Source organism: Oncorhynchus keta, chromosome 15, assembly GCF_023373465.1.
Source record: "Oncorhynchus keta strain PuntledgeMale-10-30-2019 chromosome 15, Oket_V2, whole genome shotgun sequence".
NCBI lineage: Eukaryota > Metazoa > Chordata > Actinopteri > Salmoniformes > Salmonidae > Oncorhynchus > Oncorhynchus keta.
Window position 1 is genome coordinate 8,529,374 of NC_068435.1, and position 15,764 is coordinate 8,545,137.

At 40.2% G+C, this 15,764-nt stretch overlaps 1 protein-coding gene across 1 annotated transcript in view; it reads left to right on the forward strand.

Annotated features, from left to right (window-relative positions):
• LOC118371384 (cadherin-7-like) overlaps positions 1-15,764 on the forward strand; it is a 143,290-nt gene that overhangs the window by 105,329 nt on the left and 22,197 nt on the right. Inside the window, exons 9-10 of the mRNA XM_052463150.1 lie at positions 14,041-14,158; positions 14,530-14,781. Of these exons, the coding sequence (XP_052319110.1) occupies positions 14,041-14,158; positions 14,530-14,781 (370 nt within the window). The remainder of the gene's footprint in view (positions 1-14,040; positions 14,159-14,529; positions 14,782-15,764) is intronic.

Consider the following 15,764-nt stretch of genomic DNA (forward strand, 5'->3'; position numbering starts at 1 on the left):
AAGACACATTTTGATGTAGAAAAAAGCCCTTATCATTGTGACAGCAAAGAGTAAACATAAATGGTTGTTTGCCCTGTGGTCGGTCTTCCCCTCGTGTCATTTGTTTCAGTCTCTTTGGAGCCTTAAATGACTGTTTATCTCTCATTAAGAACTTAAAGATACACTATGGAAAGGTAGTCGCTAATCAAATCAAATTTCAAATCAAATGTATTTATATAGCCCTTCGTACATCAGCTGATATCTCAAAGTGCTGTACAGAAACCCAGCCTAAAACCTCAAACAGCAAGCAACGCTAATCGTTTATGTAAAAGCTTGCATGTCGGCTGTATGGTTTGAATGAGATGATAAGAGACTACAAGAACCACAAACCCTTAGATTTAGGTTTGTGGTTTGGGAGGTGTGTCTCTTTCTGTCCGATAGGGTATTTTCAGTAAATTAAAGATACCTTTCCCACCATCGATCCACACACCTAGATATTTCAATTTAGATCTGCAATGGCATTCTTAAAGTTAATTTTTAAAGCAATAACATCTTGCCGTCACTGTCATATTTATTAAGTGCTCATTGGGCGGCACCTCGTCCAGGTTGGGTCGGGGTAGGCCGTCATTGTAAATAATAATTTGTTCTTTTAACTGATTTGCCTAGTTAAATAAAGGTAAACTAAAACGTTTGCCTTTTTGAAGGAGAGTCAATACAAGGGATTACCAATAGCTGTTCCTAGTTGTTCATTGTTAATGCCACTATCCTGACATGACCCATGCTCCTCCCTGGAGTTTTTCCTTACAAAAGCAAAGCAATAATGAACAAGCCAAATGTATTCATTTCCTAATTACCCCAAAAGGTTTCCACTTCAGCCATTGCAACGGAAAACAGATGGCGGGTATGTAAGCGGGTGTGTAAGCGTCAGTCCCTAAGTCCCATCGGCATCCCACACCTACAATGGGGTTATTCGTGTAGTTTGTCTCGCGCTGCCTTCTGTTTTCTATCTCAGGGTGCCTGCTCTATTGTTTAGGTGCCCTTGATTCTGCCATTTTTCCAACTGTCATCCCATTATTGGTTGTGATGTGTCGTTCCAGAGCTGATTTTGACTGCCAGGTGTTTTTCACACAATGGCAGACGATGAAGAAGAAGAATAATACTAAATCCCATACAGAGTACCATTGTTATATGTCGGTCCAGCACTTGTCCAAGTTTGAATGTAAGTCTTTTTCCATAATGTCTGCTGCCTTCCTAAATGGCTGCTATAGGATTTGAATAGTAACTGGCTGGCTAACAAGTGATGGGTCTGAGGTGTCGTCTCTGCCCAGCCTTTCGTACATGTGTAGCATTTCTAGCTGACTGCATGTTCTCTCGGGGGGCTTCCATGTAGCGACGGATAATAGTGTTAAAAAGGTTACAGTTTGTTATCACAGATAACCGATATAATAATACACCTACAATATACACTACACCATCAAAAGTATATGGACACTGGTTCTGGGAAGTATCTACACAACACGATCAAAAGTATATGGACACTGGTTCTGGGAGGTATATACACTACACGATCAAAAGTATATGGACACTGGTTCTGGGAAGTATATACACTACACGATCAAAGTATATGGACACTGGTTCTGGGAGGTATATACACTACACGATCAAAAGTATATGGACACTGGTTCTGGGAGGTATATACACTACACGATCAAAAGTATATGGACACTGGTTCTGGGAAGAATATACACTACACGATCAAAAGTATATGGACACTGGTTCTGGGAGGTATATACACTACACGATCAAAAGTATATGGACACGGGTTCTGGGAGGTGTCTGCTAGATGTTTGAACATTGCTGCGGAGATTTGCTTCCATTCAGCCACAAGAGCATTAGTGAGGTCGAGGCACTGATGTTGGGCGATTAGGCCTGGACACTGGTTCGATGGGGTTGAGGTCAGGGCTCTGTTCAGGCCAGTAAAGTTCTTCCACACTGATCTCGACATGCATTTCTGAATGGACACGGGGTGCCATGCTGGAACAGGAAAGGGCCTTCCCCCGATTCTAGACTCACAATTCTAGAATGACATTCCAGAATCGTCTAGAATGTCATTGTATGCTGTAGCGTCAACACCGTTATTCCTCCTCCACCAAACTTTACAGTTGGAACTATGCATTGGGGCAGGTAGTGTTCTCCTGGCACCGCTAAGACATTGTTCGGACTGCCAGATAGTGTGTTTCCACTGAGTCCAGCGGCTTGTGTGCGGCTGCTTGGCCATGGAAACCATGGAAACCCATTTCATGAAGCTCCAGACTAACAGTTCTTGTGCTGACGTGATTCAGAGGCAGTTTGGAACTCAGTTGTGAATGTTGCAACCGAGGAAAGCGATTTATACGCGCTACGTGCTTCAGCACTCGGTGGTGTTCTGTGAGCTTGTGTGGCCTACCACTCTTGCGGCTGAGCTGTTGTTGCTCCTAGATGTTGACCGGTGCAGATCTAGCAGGGCAGAAATTTCAATAACTGACTTGTTGGAAAGGTGGCATCCTATTGCCACGTTAAAAGTCACTGAGCTCTTCAGTAAGGCCATTCTGCTGCCAACGTTTGTCTATGGAGATTGCATGGCTGTCTGCACGATGTTATACACTTATCAGCAACAGGTGTGGCTGTAGCGAATCCATTTATTTGAAGCGGAGTCCACATACTTTTGTGTGTATATACATTATATACATTTACATTTACATTTAAGTCATTTTGCAGACGCTCTTATCCAGAGCGACTTACAAATTGGTGCATTCACCTTATGAGATCCAGTGGAACAGTCACTTTACAATAGTGCATCTAAATCTTAAAAGGGGGGTGAGAAGGATTACTTATCCTATCCTAGGTATTCCTTAAAGAGGTGGGGTTTCAGGTGTCTCCGGAAGGTGATGATTGACTCCGCTGTCCCCATATATATATATAGTGTACCTATAATATACCTATCCTATAGTACCATTAACCATAGGCACTTTTCAGTCAAGGGCCCTTTTTGTGGAAATAGCATGATCTTGAAAGGGTGAACAATACAGTATATATGGGTAAAGCATGCTATCTTCTAAGTGTATGTTATATGATCTATAATTTACATATCTATCTCGCTGTCGGCTACTTGACCCATGACACCGTTTTGAACCCTGTCCTCATAGCAATATACTGAAAGCAAATATAAACGCAGCGTGTTTGAAAATGTGCTCATAAATAAATCAAACAGAAAATTAAAACGAATAGAAAATAAACCAAACACATAAATAACACTTATATAAAATAAACTGTTTATTTATACATGATTTATTTGATGATCCTAAAAAAGCCCTTAAACCTCTCAAAGTCCTGTGCCAAATATTCACTCACTGTTAAGTGAGACGGGACAACACATATTGAGCTACCTAAACAAATAAGACACTAAATCCATCCAGATAATCACGTGGGTTTAAACTTTAAATCCTCGCACGGACAACGTAGCATATTTAGGGATTTATGTCAATTTATCACAAATAAAATACAGTTGTTGTTGGCTTTACTCACTCCCACTGTGCATCCCAAATTGAATCATATTCATTATATAGGGCTCTGGTCAAAAGTAGTGCACTATGTAGGGCTGGGTTAGGGCTCTGGTCCTATAGTAGTGCACTCTATAGGGTTGGGTGCCATAGGGTTCTGGTCAAAAGTAGTGAACTATGTAGGGAAAGGGTCCCATTTGGGACAGAAACCCTGTTGGCATGGTGGTGCATTTCCAGTTTCCAGGAGATTTTCTCATATTGAGGTTTTGTGCTGACTTGCTCTTCACGAGGGCAGGGCTCGGCACGGCCGGTGTTTTACCCAGCCAAAGCTAGGGGGATTAGACAACCGCAGAGCGTCGGGCCAGGGGGAATCTTCTTATAGCGCCACCTGATGGGGCCTCCACTGATAATCATCTTTTAAACACAGCACTTTTAAATGGTGTGTTTTTTATTTCATGTGTGTCATAAATCGTAAGCCCGGGAATGGTTTTTCCACTTTAATGCTTAAATTGTCAGAGGCAAACATTGTGTGTACTGATTTCTGTCTCTGTGTGTGTGTGTGTGTGTGTGTGTGTGTGTGTGTGTGTGTGTGTGTGTGTGTGTGTGTGTGTGTGTGTGTGTGTGTGTGTGTGTGTGTGTGTGTGTGTGTGTGTGTGTGTGCAGTATTAGTTATTTGGCTTAAACTCGCGTTTCCCCTTTTCCATTTGGTTTGGAAGTGATATGATGGTGTTTATGAGATCATTTCAAGGTGATATAATAATAGAATTCATATGTATTTTAATTTATTTCAAATCAAATGTTATTTGTCACATGCTTCATAAACAGCAGGTGTAGACTAACAGTGAAATGCTTCATAAACAGCAGGTGTAGACTAACAGTGAAATGCTTCATAAACAGCAGGTGTAGACTAACAGTGAAATGCTTCATAAACAGCAGGTGTAGACTAACAGTGAAATGCTTCATAAACAGCAGGTGTAGACTAACAGTGAAATGCTTCATAAACAGCAGGTGTAGACTAACAGTGAAATGCTTCATAAACAGCAGGTGTAGACTAACAGTGAAATGCTTCATAAACAACAGGTGTAGACTAACAGTGAAATGCTTCATAAACAGCAGGTGTGGAGACTAACAGTGAAATGATTCATAAACAGCAGGTGTAGACTAACAGTGAAATGCTTCATAAACAGCAGGTGTAGACTAACAGTGAAATGCTTCATAAACAGCAGGTGTAGACTAAAAGTGAAATGCTTCATAAACAACAGGTGTAGACTAACAGTGAAATGCTTCATAAACAGCAGGTGTGGAGACTAACAGTGAAATGATTCATAAACAGCAGGTGTAGACTAACAGTGAAATGCTTCATAAACAGCAGGTGTAGACTAACAGTGAAATGCTTCATAAACAGCAGGTGTAGACTAAAAGTGAAATGCTTCATAAACAACAGGTGTAGACTAACAGTGAAATGCTTCATAAACAACAGGTGTAGACTAACAGTGAAATGCTTCATAAACAGCAGGTGTGGAGACTAACAGTGAAATGATTCATAAACAGCAGGTGTAGACTAACAGTGAAATGCTTCATAAACAGCAGGTGTGGAGACTAACAGTGAAATGCTTCATAAACAGCAGGTGTAGACTAACAGTGAAATGCTTCATAAACAGCAGGTGTGGAGACTAACAGTGAAATGATTCATAAACAGCAGGTGTAGACTAACAGTGAAATGCTTCATAAACAGCAGGTGTAGACTAACAGTGAAATGCTTCATAAACAGCAGGTGTAGACTAAAAGTGAAATGCTTCATAAACAACAGGTGTAGACTAACAGTGAAATGCTTCATAAACAGCAGGTGTGGAGACTAACAGTGAAATGATTCATAAACAGCAGGTGTAGACTAACAGTGAAATGCTTCATAAACAGCAGGTGTAGACTAACAGTGAAATGCTTCATAAACAGCAGGTGTAGACTAAAGTGAAATGCTTCATAAACAACAGGTGTAGACTAACAGTGAAATGCTTCATAAACAACAGGTGTAGACTAACAGTGAAATGCTTCATAAACAGCAGGTGTGGAGACTAACAGTGAAATGATTCATAAACAGCAGGTGTAGACTAACAGTGAAATGCTTCATAAACAGCAGGTGTAGACTAACAGTGAAATGATTCATAAACAGCAGGTGTAGACTAAAAGTGAAATGCTTCATAAACAGCAGGTGTAGACTAACAGTAAAATGCTTCATAAACAGCAGGTGTGAGACTAACAGTGAAATGCTTCATAAACAGCAGGTGTAGACTAACAGTGAAATGCTTCATAAACAGCAGGTGTAGACTAACAGTGAAATGCTTCATAAACAGCAGGTGTGGAGACTTACAGTGAAATGCTTCATAAACAGCAATGGTAGACTAACAGTGAAATGCTTCATAAACAGCAGGTGTATACTAACAGTGAAATGCTTCATAAACAGCAGGTGTAGACTAACAGTGAAATGCTTCATAAACAGCAATGGTAGACTAACAGTGAAATGCTTCATAAACAGCAGGTGTAGACTAACAGTGAAATGCTTAATAAACAGCAGGTGTAGACTAACAGTGAAATGCTTCATAAACAGCAGGTGTAGACTAACAGTGAAATGCTTCATAAACAGCAGGTGTAGACTAACAGTGAAATGCTTCATAAACAGCAGGTGTAGACTAAAAGTGAAATGCTTCATAAACAACAGGTGTAGACTAACAGTGAAATGCTTCATAAACAGCAGGTGTGGAGACTAACAGTGAAATGATTCATAAACAGCAGGTGTAGACTAACAGTGAAATGCTTCATAAACAGCAGGTGTAGACTAACAGTGAAATGCTTCATAAACAGCAGGTGTAGACTAAAAGTGAAATGCTTCATAAACAACAGGTGTAGACTAACAGTGAAATGCTTCATAAACAACAGGTGTAGACTAACAGTGAAATGCTTCATAAACAGCAGGTGTGGAGACTAACAGTGAAATGATTCATAAACAGCAGGTGTAGACTAACAGTGAAATGCTTCATAAACAGCAGGTGTAGACTAACAGTGAAATGATTCATAAACAGCAGGTGTAGACTAAAAGTGAAATGCTTCATAAACAACAGGTGTAGACTAACAGTGAAATGCTTCATAAACAGCAGGTGTGGAGACTAACAGTGAAATGCTTCATAAACAGCATGTGTAGACTAACAGTGAAATGCTTCATAAACAGCAGGTGTGGAGACTAACAGTGAAATGCTTCATAAACAGCAGGTGTGGAGACTAACAGTGAAATGCTTCATAAACAGCAGGTGTAGACTAACAGTAAAATGCTTCATAAACAGCAGGTGTGGAGACTAACAGTGAAATGCTTCATAAACAGCAGGTGTAGACTAACAGTGAAATGCTTCATAAACAGCAGGTGTGGAGACTTACAGTGAAATGCTTCATAAACAGCAATGGTAGACTAACAGTGAAATGCTTCATAAACAGCAGGTGTATACTAACAGTGAAATTATTCATAAACAGCAGGTGTAGACTAACAGTGAAATGCTTCATAAACAGCAGGTGTAGACTAACAGTGAAATGCTTCATAAACAGCAATGGTAGACTAACAGTGAAATGCTTCATAAACAGCAGGTGTAGACTAACAGTGAAATGCTTCATAAACAGCAGGTGTAGACTAACAGTGAAATGCTTCATAAACAGCAGGTGTAGACTAACAGTGAAATGCTTCATAAACAGCAGGTGTAGACTAACAGTGAAATGCTTCATAAACAGCAGGTGTAGACTAACAGTGAAATGCTTCATAAACAGCAGGTGTAGACTAACAGTGAAATGCTTCATAAACAGCAGGTGTAGACTAACAGTGAAATGCTTCATAAACAGCAGGTGTGGAGACTAACAGTGAAATGCTTCATAAACAGCAGGTGTAGACTAACAGTGAAATGCTTCATAAACAGCAGGTGTAGACTAACAGTGAAATGATTCATAAACAGCAGGTGTAGACTAAAAGTGAAATGCTTCATAAACAGCAGGTGTAGACTAACAGTAAAATGCTTCATAAACAGCAGGTGTGGAGACTAACAGTGAAATGCTTCATAAACAGCAGGTGTAGACTAACAGTGAAATGCTTCATAAACAGCAGGTGTAGACTAACAGTGAAATGCTTCATAAACAGCAGGTGTGGAGACTTACAGTGAAATGCTTCATAAACAGCAATGGTAGACTAACAGTGAAATGCTTCATAAACAGCAGGTGTATACTAACAGTGAAATTATTCATAAACAGCAGGTGTAGACTAACAGTGAAATGCTTCATAAACAGCAGGTGTGGAGACTAACAGTGAAATGCTTCATAAAAAGCAGGTGTAGACTAACAGTGAAATGCTTCATAAACAGCAGGTGTGGAGACTAACAGTGAAATGATTCATAAACAGCAGGTGTAGACTAACAGTGAAATGCTTCATAAACAGCAGGTGTAGACTAACAGTGAAATGCTTCATAAACAGCAGGTGTAGACTAAAAGTGAAATGCTTCATAAACAACAGGTGTAGACTAACAGTGAAATGCTTCATAAACAGCAGGTGTGGAGACTAACAGTGAAATGATTCATAAACAGCAGGTGTAGACTAACAGTGAAATGCTTCATAAACAGCAGGTGTAGACTAACAGTGAAATGCTTCATAAACAGCAGGTGTAGACTAAAAGTGAAATGCTTCATAAACAACAGGTGTAGACTAACAGTGAAATGCTTCATAAACAACAGGTGTAGACTAACAGTGAAATGCTTCATAAACAGCAGGTGTGGAGACTAACAGTGAAATGATTCATAAACAGCAGGTGTAGACTAACAGTGAAATGCTTCATAAACAGCAGGTGTAGACTAACAGTGAAATGATTCATAAACAGCAGGTGTAGACTAAAAGTGAAATGCTTCATAAACAACAGGTGTAGACTAACAGTGAAATGCTTCATAAACAGCAGGTGTGGAGACTAACAGTGAAATGCTTCATAAACAGCAGGTGTAGACTAACAGTGAAATGCTTCATAAACAGCAGGTGTGGAGACTAACAGTGAAATGCTTCATAAACAGCAGGTGTGGAGACTAACAGTGAAATGCTTCATAAACAGCAGGTGTAGACTAACAGTAAAATGCTTCATAAACAGCAGGTGTGGAGACTAACAGTGAAATGCTTCATAAACAGCAGGTGTAGACTAACAGTGAAATGCTTCATAAACAGCAGGTGTAGACTAACAGTGAAATGCTTCATAAACAGCAGGTGTGGAGACTTACAGTGAAATGCTTCATAAACAGCAATGGTAGACTAACAGTGAAATGCTTCATAAACAGCAGGTGTATACTAACAGTGAAATGCTTCATAAACAGCAGGTGTAGACTAACAGTGAAATGCTTCATAAACAGCAGGTGTAGACTAACAGTGAAATGCTTCATAAACAGCAATGGTAGACTAACAGTGAAATGCTTCATAAACAGCAGGTGTAGACTAACAGTGAAATGCTTCATAAACAGCAGGTGTAGACTAACAGTGAAATGCTTCATAAACAGCAGGTGTAGACTAACAGTGAAATGCTTCATAAACAGCAGGTGTAGACTAAAAGTGAAATGCTTCATAAACAGCAGGTGTAGACTAACAGTGAAATGCTTCATAAACAGCAGGTGTAGACTAACAGTGAAATGCTTCATAAACAGCAGGTGTAGACTAACAGTGAAATGCTTCATAAACAGCAGGTGTAGACTAACAGTGAAATGCTTCATAAACAGCAGGTGTAGACTAACAGTGAAATGCTTCATAAACAGCAGGTGTAGACTAACAGTGAAATGCTTCATAAACAGCAGGTGTAGACTAACAGTGAAATGCTTCATAAACAGCAGGTGTAGACTAACAGTGAAATGCTTCATAAACAGCAGGTGTAGACTAACAGTGAAATGCTTCATAAACAGCAGGTGTAGACTAACAGTGAAATGCTTCATAAACAGCAGGTGTAGACTAACAGTGAAATGCTTCATAAACAGCAGGTGTAGACTAACAGTGAAATGCTTCATAAACAGCAATGGTAGACTAACAGTGAAATGCTTCATAAACAGCAGGTGTAGACTAACAGTGAAATGCTTCATAAACAGCAGGTGTAGACTAACAGTGAAATGCTTCATAAACAGCAGGTGTAGACTAACAGTGAAATGCTTCATAAACAGCAGGTGTAGACTAACAGTGAAATGCTTCATAAACAGCAGGTGTAGACTAACAGTGAAATGCTTCATAAACAGCAGGTGTAGACTAACAGTGAAATGCTTCATAAACAGCAGGTGTAGACTAACAGTGAAATGCTTCATAAACAGCAGGTGTAGACTAACAGTGAAATGCTTACTTAAGGAGCCTTTCCAACAATGCAGAGTAAAACATTTTTTGTGATTATAGAAAAACAATAACACCAAGGAATATATACACAATTAGTAATGATGACTTGGTTATATACACAGGATACCAGTACCAAGTCGAAGTGCAGGGGTACGAGGTAATTGAGGTAGATACAGTGCCTTCCGAAAGTATTCGCACCCCTTGCCTTTTTAACATGTTTGTTTTGTTTCAGCCTGAATTTAAAATGGATTACATTTAGATTGTTTTCTGTCACGGCCTACACATAATACCTTATAATGTCAAAGTGGAATTGTGTGTTTGGACATTTTTGTAACTTAATAAAAAGCTTGCTTACCAAGAAGATGGTGAATGTTCCTGAGTGGCTGAGTTACAGTTTGACTTGAAAATATTTGAAAATCTATGGCGAAGACCTGAAAATGGTTGTCTAGTATCAACAACCAATGTGTCAGTGCTTGAATAATTTAGAAAAGAATAATGGGCAAATGTTGCACAATCCAGGTGTGGAAATTTCTAAAAAACTTACCCTGAAAGACTAAGTTGTAGTCACTGCCAAAAGTGCTTCGAAAAAAGTATTGACTCAGGGGTGTTAATACTAATGCAAATGAGATATTTCTATATTTCATATTAAATACATTTGCAAACATTTCTAAAAACATGTTTTCACTTTGTCATTATGGGGTATTGTGTGTAGATGGGTGAGGAAGAAAAATATTATTGAATCCATTTTGAATTCAGGCTGTAAACACAACAAAATGTGGAATAAGTCAATGGGTATGAACACTTTCTGTAGGTACTGTGTGTACATATAGTTAGGGATAAAGTGACCAGGCAACAGGATAGATAATAGACAGTAGCATCAGCGTATGTGATGAGTCAAAAGAGCTAGTGCCAAGAGAGTAAATGCATATTGTTAAATAGTTAACCAATCACTTTGGACTAACTATTAAGCGATCTTATGGCTTGGGGGTAGAAGCTGTTCTGTTGGTTCCAGACTTGGTGCAATAACTTGGGTGGTTGGAGTTTTTTCCAAATTTTGTGGCCTTCCTCTTTTTGTTGTTCTGCAGCAGACCCAGCTTGCAATACACACACATTTATCAAGTCATATCATATAAATATAATACCAGGTTCTACTAACAATACTCTATATCAACTTAATGAAAAACATACCAATGTAACATTATTGTTATTTGTATGAGTATTGTTGAAAGGGTCATCATTATTGGTACAAGGCTAATCCTGACCACACGCAGGAGGGTTCAATGGGGGTTTTTGTAGGTGGTGTAACAGTGTTCTAAATTAGTCCCAGTGAGGTAATGCCTTTCCCCTCGATGTATCACTAATATCACCATCCATATTGTCAGATGGTATAGCTGGTGTTTTACACTATATGTCTCTATCTCTTGGTGTGACCTATTGTCATCTCTGAAAATGTTGTCTGTGCATTTTTATTATAAATGATGATTTGGCTCTTCTTTTTTCACTCAGTTGTCCAGTATAGAGTTCATATTATGACCCCCTTTGGGGGGGTGATGGTGGAGAAAGAAAACAGCCAGGCTAATCCTCAGATAGGCTCCGCAAATCCACCAGGAGTCGGGAGTAGCTTAACATTTGATTTGTGGTTTATCAAGTCAGCCATATCATCCATGGTTCTGAAAAAGGGAGTAGATATTCTGTAAATAAATGGGGTTATCGCAATAATATATTCAAACAACAAAGAAAATATTTTGTATTTCATGCCCAGATTGAAGTAGAATTCAATGAACTCTGATCAATCCATGATAAAGACATGCACTCGAATCTGCAGGAGAGATCCAGAGGAACAAATGAATGAATAGAGGTCATTAATAAAAGCATTTGAGAGAACACATTATTGTTACATTTTTTTTGTATTTGACCCTTTCTTCCCTCCCCGATTTCAATCTGGTCTCATCGCTGCAGCTCCCCAACGGGCTCGGGAGAGGTGAAGGTCGAGTCATGCGTCCTCCGCAAACATGACCCTCCAAACTGCGCTTCATAAAAACTTATTAGGGCTGCAATCCTGTTAACGGGATGATATGACAACAGCCAGTGCAAGTGCAGGACGCCAAATTCAAAACAACAGAAATCCCATAATTAAAATTCTTCAAACATACATGTATCTTATATATAAAGGTACTCTTGTTGTTAATCCCACCACAGTGTCCGATTTCAAACGATTATGTTAGGTCACCACCAAGCCACAGAAAAACACAGCTATTTTTCCAGCCTAAGAGAGGAGTCACAAAAAGCAGAAATAAAGATTAAATTAATCACTAACCTTTGATGAGCTTCATCAGATGACACACATAGGACTTCCTGTTACATGTAAGTTTTGTTTGATGAAGTTCATATTTATATAAAAAATCGGAGTTTACATTGGCGCATTACGTTTACAGTTCCAAAAACATCCAGTGATTTTGCATAGCCACATCGATTCAACAGAAATACTCATCATAAATGTAGATGATAATACAAGTTAGACACATGGAACTATAGATATACCTCTCCTTAATGCAACCGCTGTGTCAGATTTCAAAAAAACTTTACGGAAAAAGCAAACCATGCAATAATAATCTGAGACGGAGCTCAGAAAACAAATACAAGTTTCCGCCATGTTGGAGTCAAACAGAAATCAAATATTACATTATAAATATTCCCTTACCTTTGATGATCTTCATCAGAATGCACTCCCAGGAATCGCTGTTCCACAATAAATGCTGGATTTGTTCAATTATGTCCATTATTTATGTCCAAGTAGCTACTTTTGTTAGCGCGTAAGGTATACAAATCCAAACGCTCGTGCATAACTTCAGGCAAAAACTTTAAAAAGTTATATTACAGGTCTTAGAAACATTTCAAACTAAGTTTAGAATCAATCTTTAGGGTGTTGTTATCATAAATCTTCAATAACGTTCCAACCGGAGAATTCCTTTGTGTCTAGAGAAGCAATGGAACGCAGGTCGATATGTGAATTGCGTGTGACCAGGAAATGGCTCTCTGCCAGTAACCTGACTCATTCCCCTCTCATTCAGCCTCACAATACAGTAGAAGCCTCATTCAAGTTTCTAAAGAGGGTTGACATCTAGTGGAAGCCCTAGGATGTGCAACTTCATCCATATTCCACTGTAAATTCAATTGGGCCTGGGTTGAAAATCGACCAACCTCAGATTTCTCACTTCCTGCTTGGATTTCTTCTCAGGTTTTCTGCCATATGAGTTCTGTTATATTCACAGACATCATTCAAACAGTTTTAGAAACTTCAGAGTGATTTCTATCCAATACTAATTATAATATGCATATATTAGCAACTGGGAAAGAGGAGCAGGCCGTTTACTCTGGGCACCTTTCATCCAATCTACTCAATACTGCCCCTGCAGCCATAAGAAGTTAACTTTTTAACACGGAAGCCAGTTGCATCAATGTGTCGGAAGAAACACTGTTCAACTGACAACAGAGGTCAGCCTGCAGGCGTCCGGCCCACCACAAGGAGTCACTAGAGCATGATATAGCTTCCCCAGTCAAACCCTCCCCTAACCTGGACGGCACTTGTGCCACCCTATGGGACACCCGATCACGGCCGGTGGTGAAACAGCCCAGGAACGAACCCGGTCTGTAGTGATGCCATTAGCACTGCATTGCAGTGCCTTATACTGCTGTTCCACTCGGAAGGCCCGAGAGCACATTTTTATATTGAGGGAACACATTGTTATATTGAGGGAATACATTTTTATATCGAGGGAATACATTTTTATATCGAGGGAATACATTTTTATATCGAGGAAATACATTTTTATATCGAGGAAATACATTTTTATATCGAGGGAATACATTTTTATATCGAGGGAATACATTTTTATATAGAGGGAATACATTTATATATCGAGGGAACAAATAAAGAAATCTGAAGCAACAGATGAAAAAAAAGGAGGGAATTTACTTTTTTCTCCCACTATGACCCTTAAGGGCTTCCGTAATATTAAGACAGCTCTCGACAGTAGATAAACACAAGTCCTGCTGAGACTGTTCTAATATAGACACCGTACTCCAGAATGCAACACAATAACCTGAACTGACCTGAACTGAATGTAACCTTTGGTCATCTATCCCCTACAGGTCATTGAGACCATCAGTGCTGTTGACCGAGACCAGCCTCAGAGTGGACACCGCTTCTTCTTCTCCCTGACCGCTGAGGCTGCTGGGAATCTCAACTTCACCCTGAGAGACAACAAAGGTAAGTGCCTGACCCGGAATGGGTAGGGGTAAAGGTTAGGGTATAGGGTAGAAACGCCACAAGGATCCCGGATAGCACTAACCGGACAGACACATGGTCATATTGGGCCGATACAACTTGCACAGTTGGCAGCAGAACAGTCTAAACAAATAAGGGAGCCACTCAAAATGGATGCTTGGTCACCAGGCAGGAGCAGCTCCACAACCATATTGTGGTTTCCTTGCCTTGATTGACTATTTTCCATTGTGTAAACCCCATATCAGCTCATGTTTGTCATGTTTTTTTAGGAATCCAACAAGTATTACTGTCTGAACACAATTTTATCAGTGTATTGATATGCCTCCCCCCTCCCCTCCCCTCCCTTCCCCGAGACAACACGGCTTCTGTGCTGACCAAGCGAGGGGGTTTCCAGCGCCGCCACCAGAACGTGTACCGCCTCCCCGTCCTCATCATGGACAATGGGAGCCCCGCCCTCAGCAGCACCAACACCCTGTCCATCCGGGTGTGCGACTGTGACCCTGATGGGATCCCCCAGTCGTGTGGGAGTGAGAACTCCATGCTCTCAGCGGGCCTCAGCACCGGGGCACTCATTGCCATCCTGGCCTGCATCCTCACACTACTGGGTATGCCATTTTACCAAAACAAATAAGGGCCACAAGCTCTTTTTTTACCTTTATTTAACTAGGCAAGTCAGTTAAGTACAAATTCTTATTTTCAATGACAGCCAAGGAACTGTCCCGTGTGTTTGGCAGTGGGTTAACTGCCTTGTTCAGGGGCAGAATGACAGAGTTGTAACTTGTTAGCTCTGGGGTTTGAACTTGCAACCTTCCGGTTACTAGTCCAACACTCTAACCACTAGGCTACCCTGCCGCCCCTCCTTCATGTGGCCCCTTGACTGATATCTGATGTTTTACTGCATTAACAGTGTACACTGTTGGAATATAAAATACTGAGTATGTACACTGATGGAGTAGTGTCTCACCAATCACAGTTGCGAGATTAATTAATATCTTCTAACATTACAAGAGAGTCAAAGGAGTTCCAGGCTTTGAAATGAACAACTTCCCTGCAGAACATCAGCCATTAACAACTGAGCAAGCTTAGACTTGAAATCTCCTCAGTCAGGTTTGAACCTTGCTCGCTGCGCAATCACAAAACTGTTTTAGGGCTCCCGAGTGGCACAGCTGTCTAAGGCACTGCATCTCAGTGCTAGAGGTATCACTACAGACCCTGGTTTGATTCCAGGCTGTATCACAACCAGCTGTGATTGGGAGTCCCATAGGGCGGCGCACAATTGGCCCAGTGTTGTCTGGGGTAGGCCATCATTGTAAATAACAATTTGTTCTTAACTGACTTGCCTAGTTAAATACATAAAAACAACTTCACTGTAGAACATCAGGCCTTAAGAACTTCACTGTAGAACATCAGGCCTTAAGAACTTCACTATAGAACATCAGGCCTTAAGAACTTCACTGTAGAACATCAGGCCTTAAGAACTTCACTATAGAACATCAGACTTTAAGAACTTCACTGTAGAACATCAGGCCTTAAGAACTTCACTATAGAACATCAGGCCTTAAGAACTTCACTGTAGAACATCAGGCCT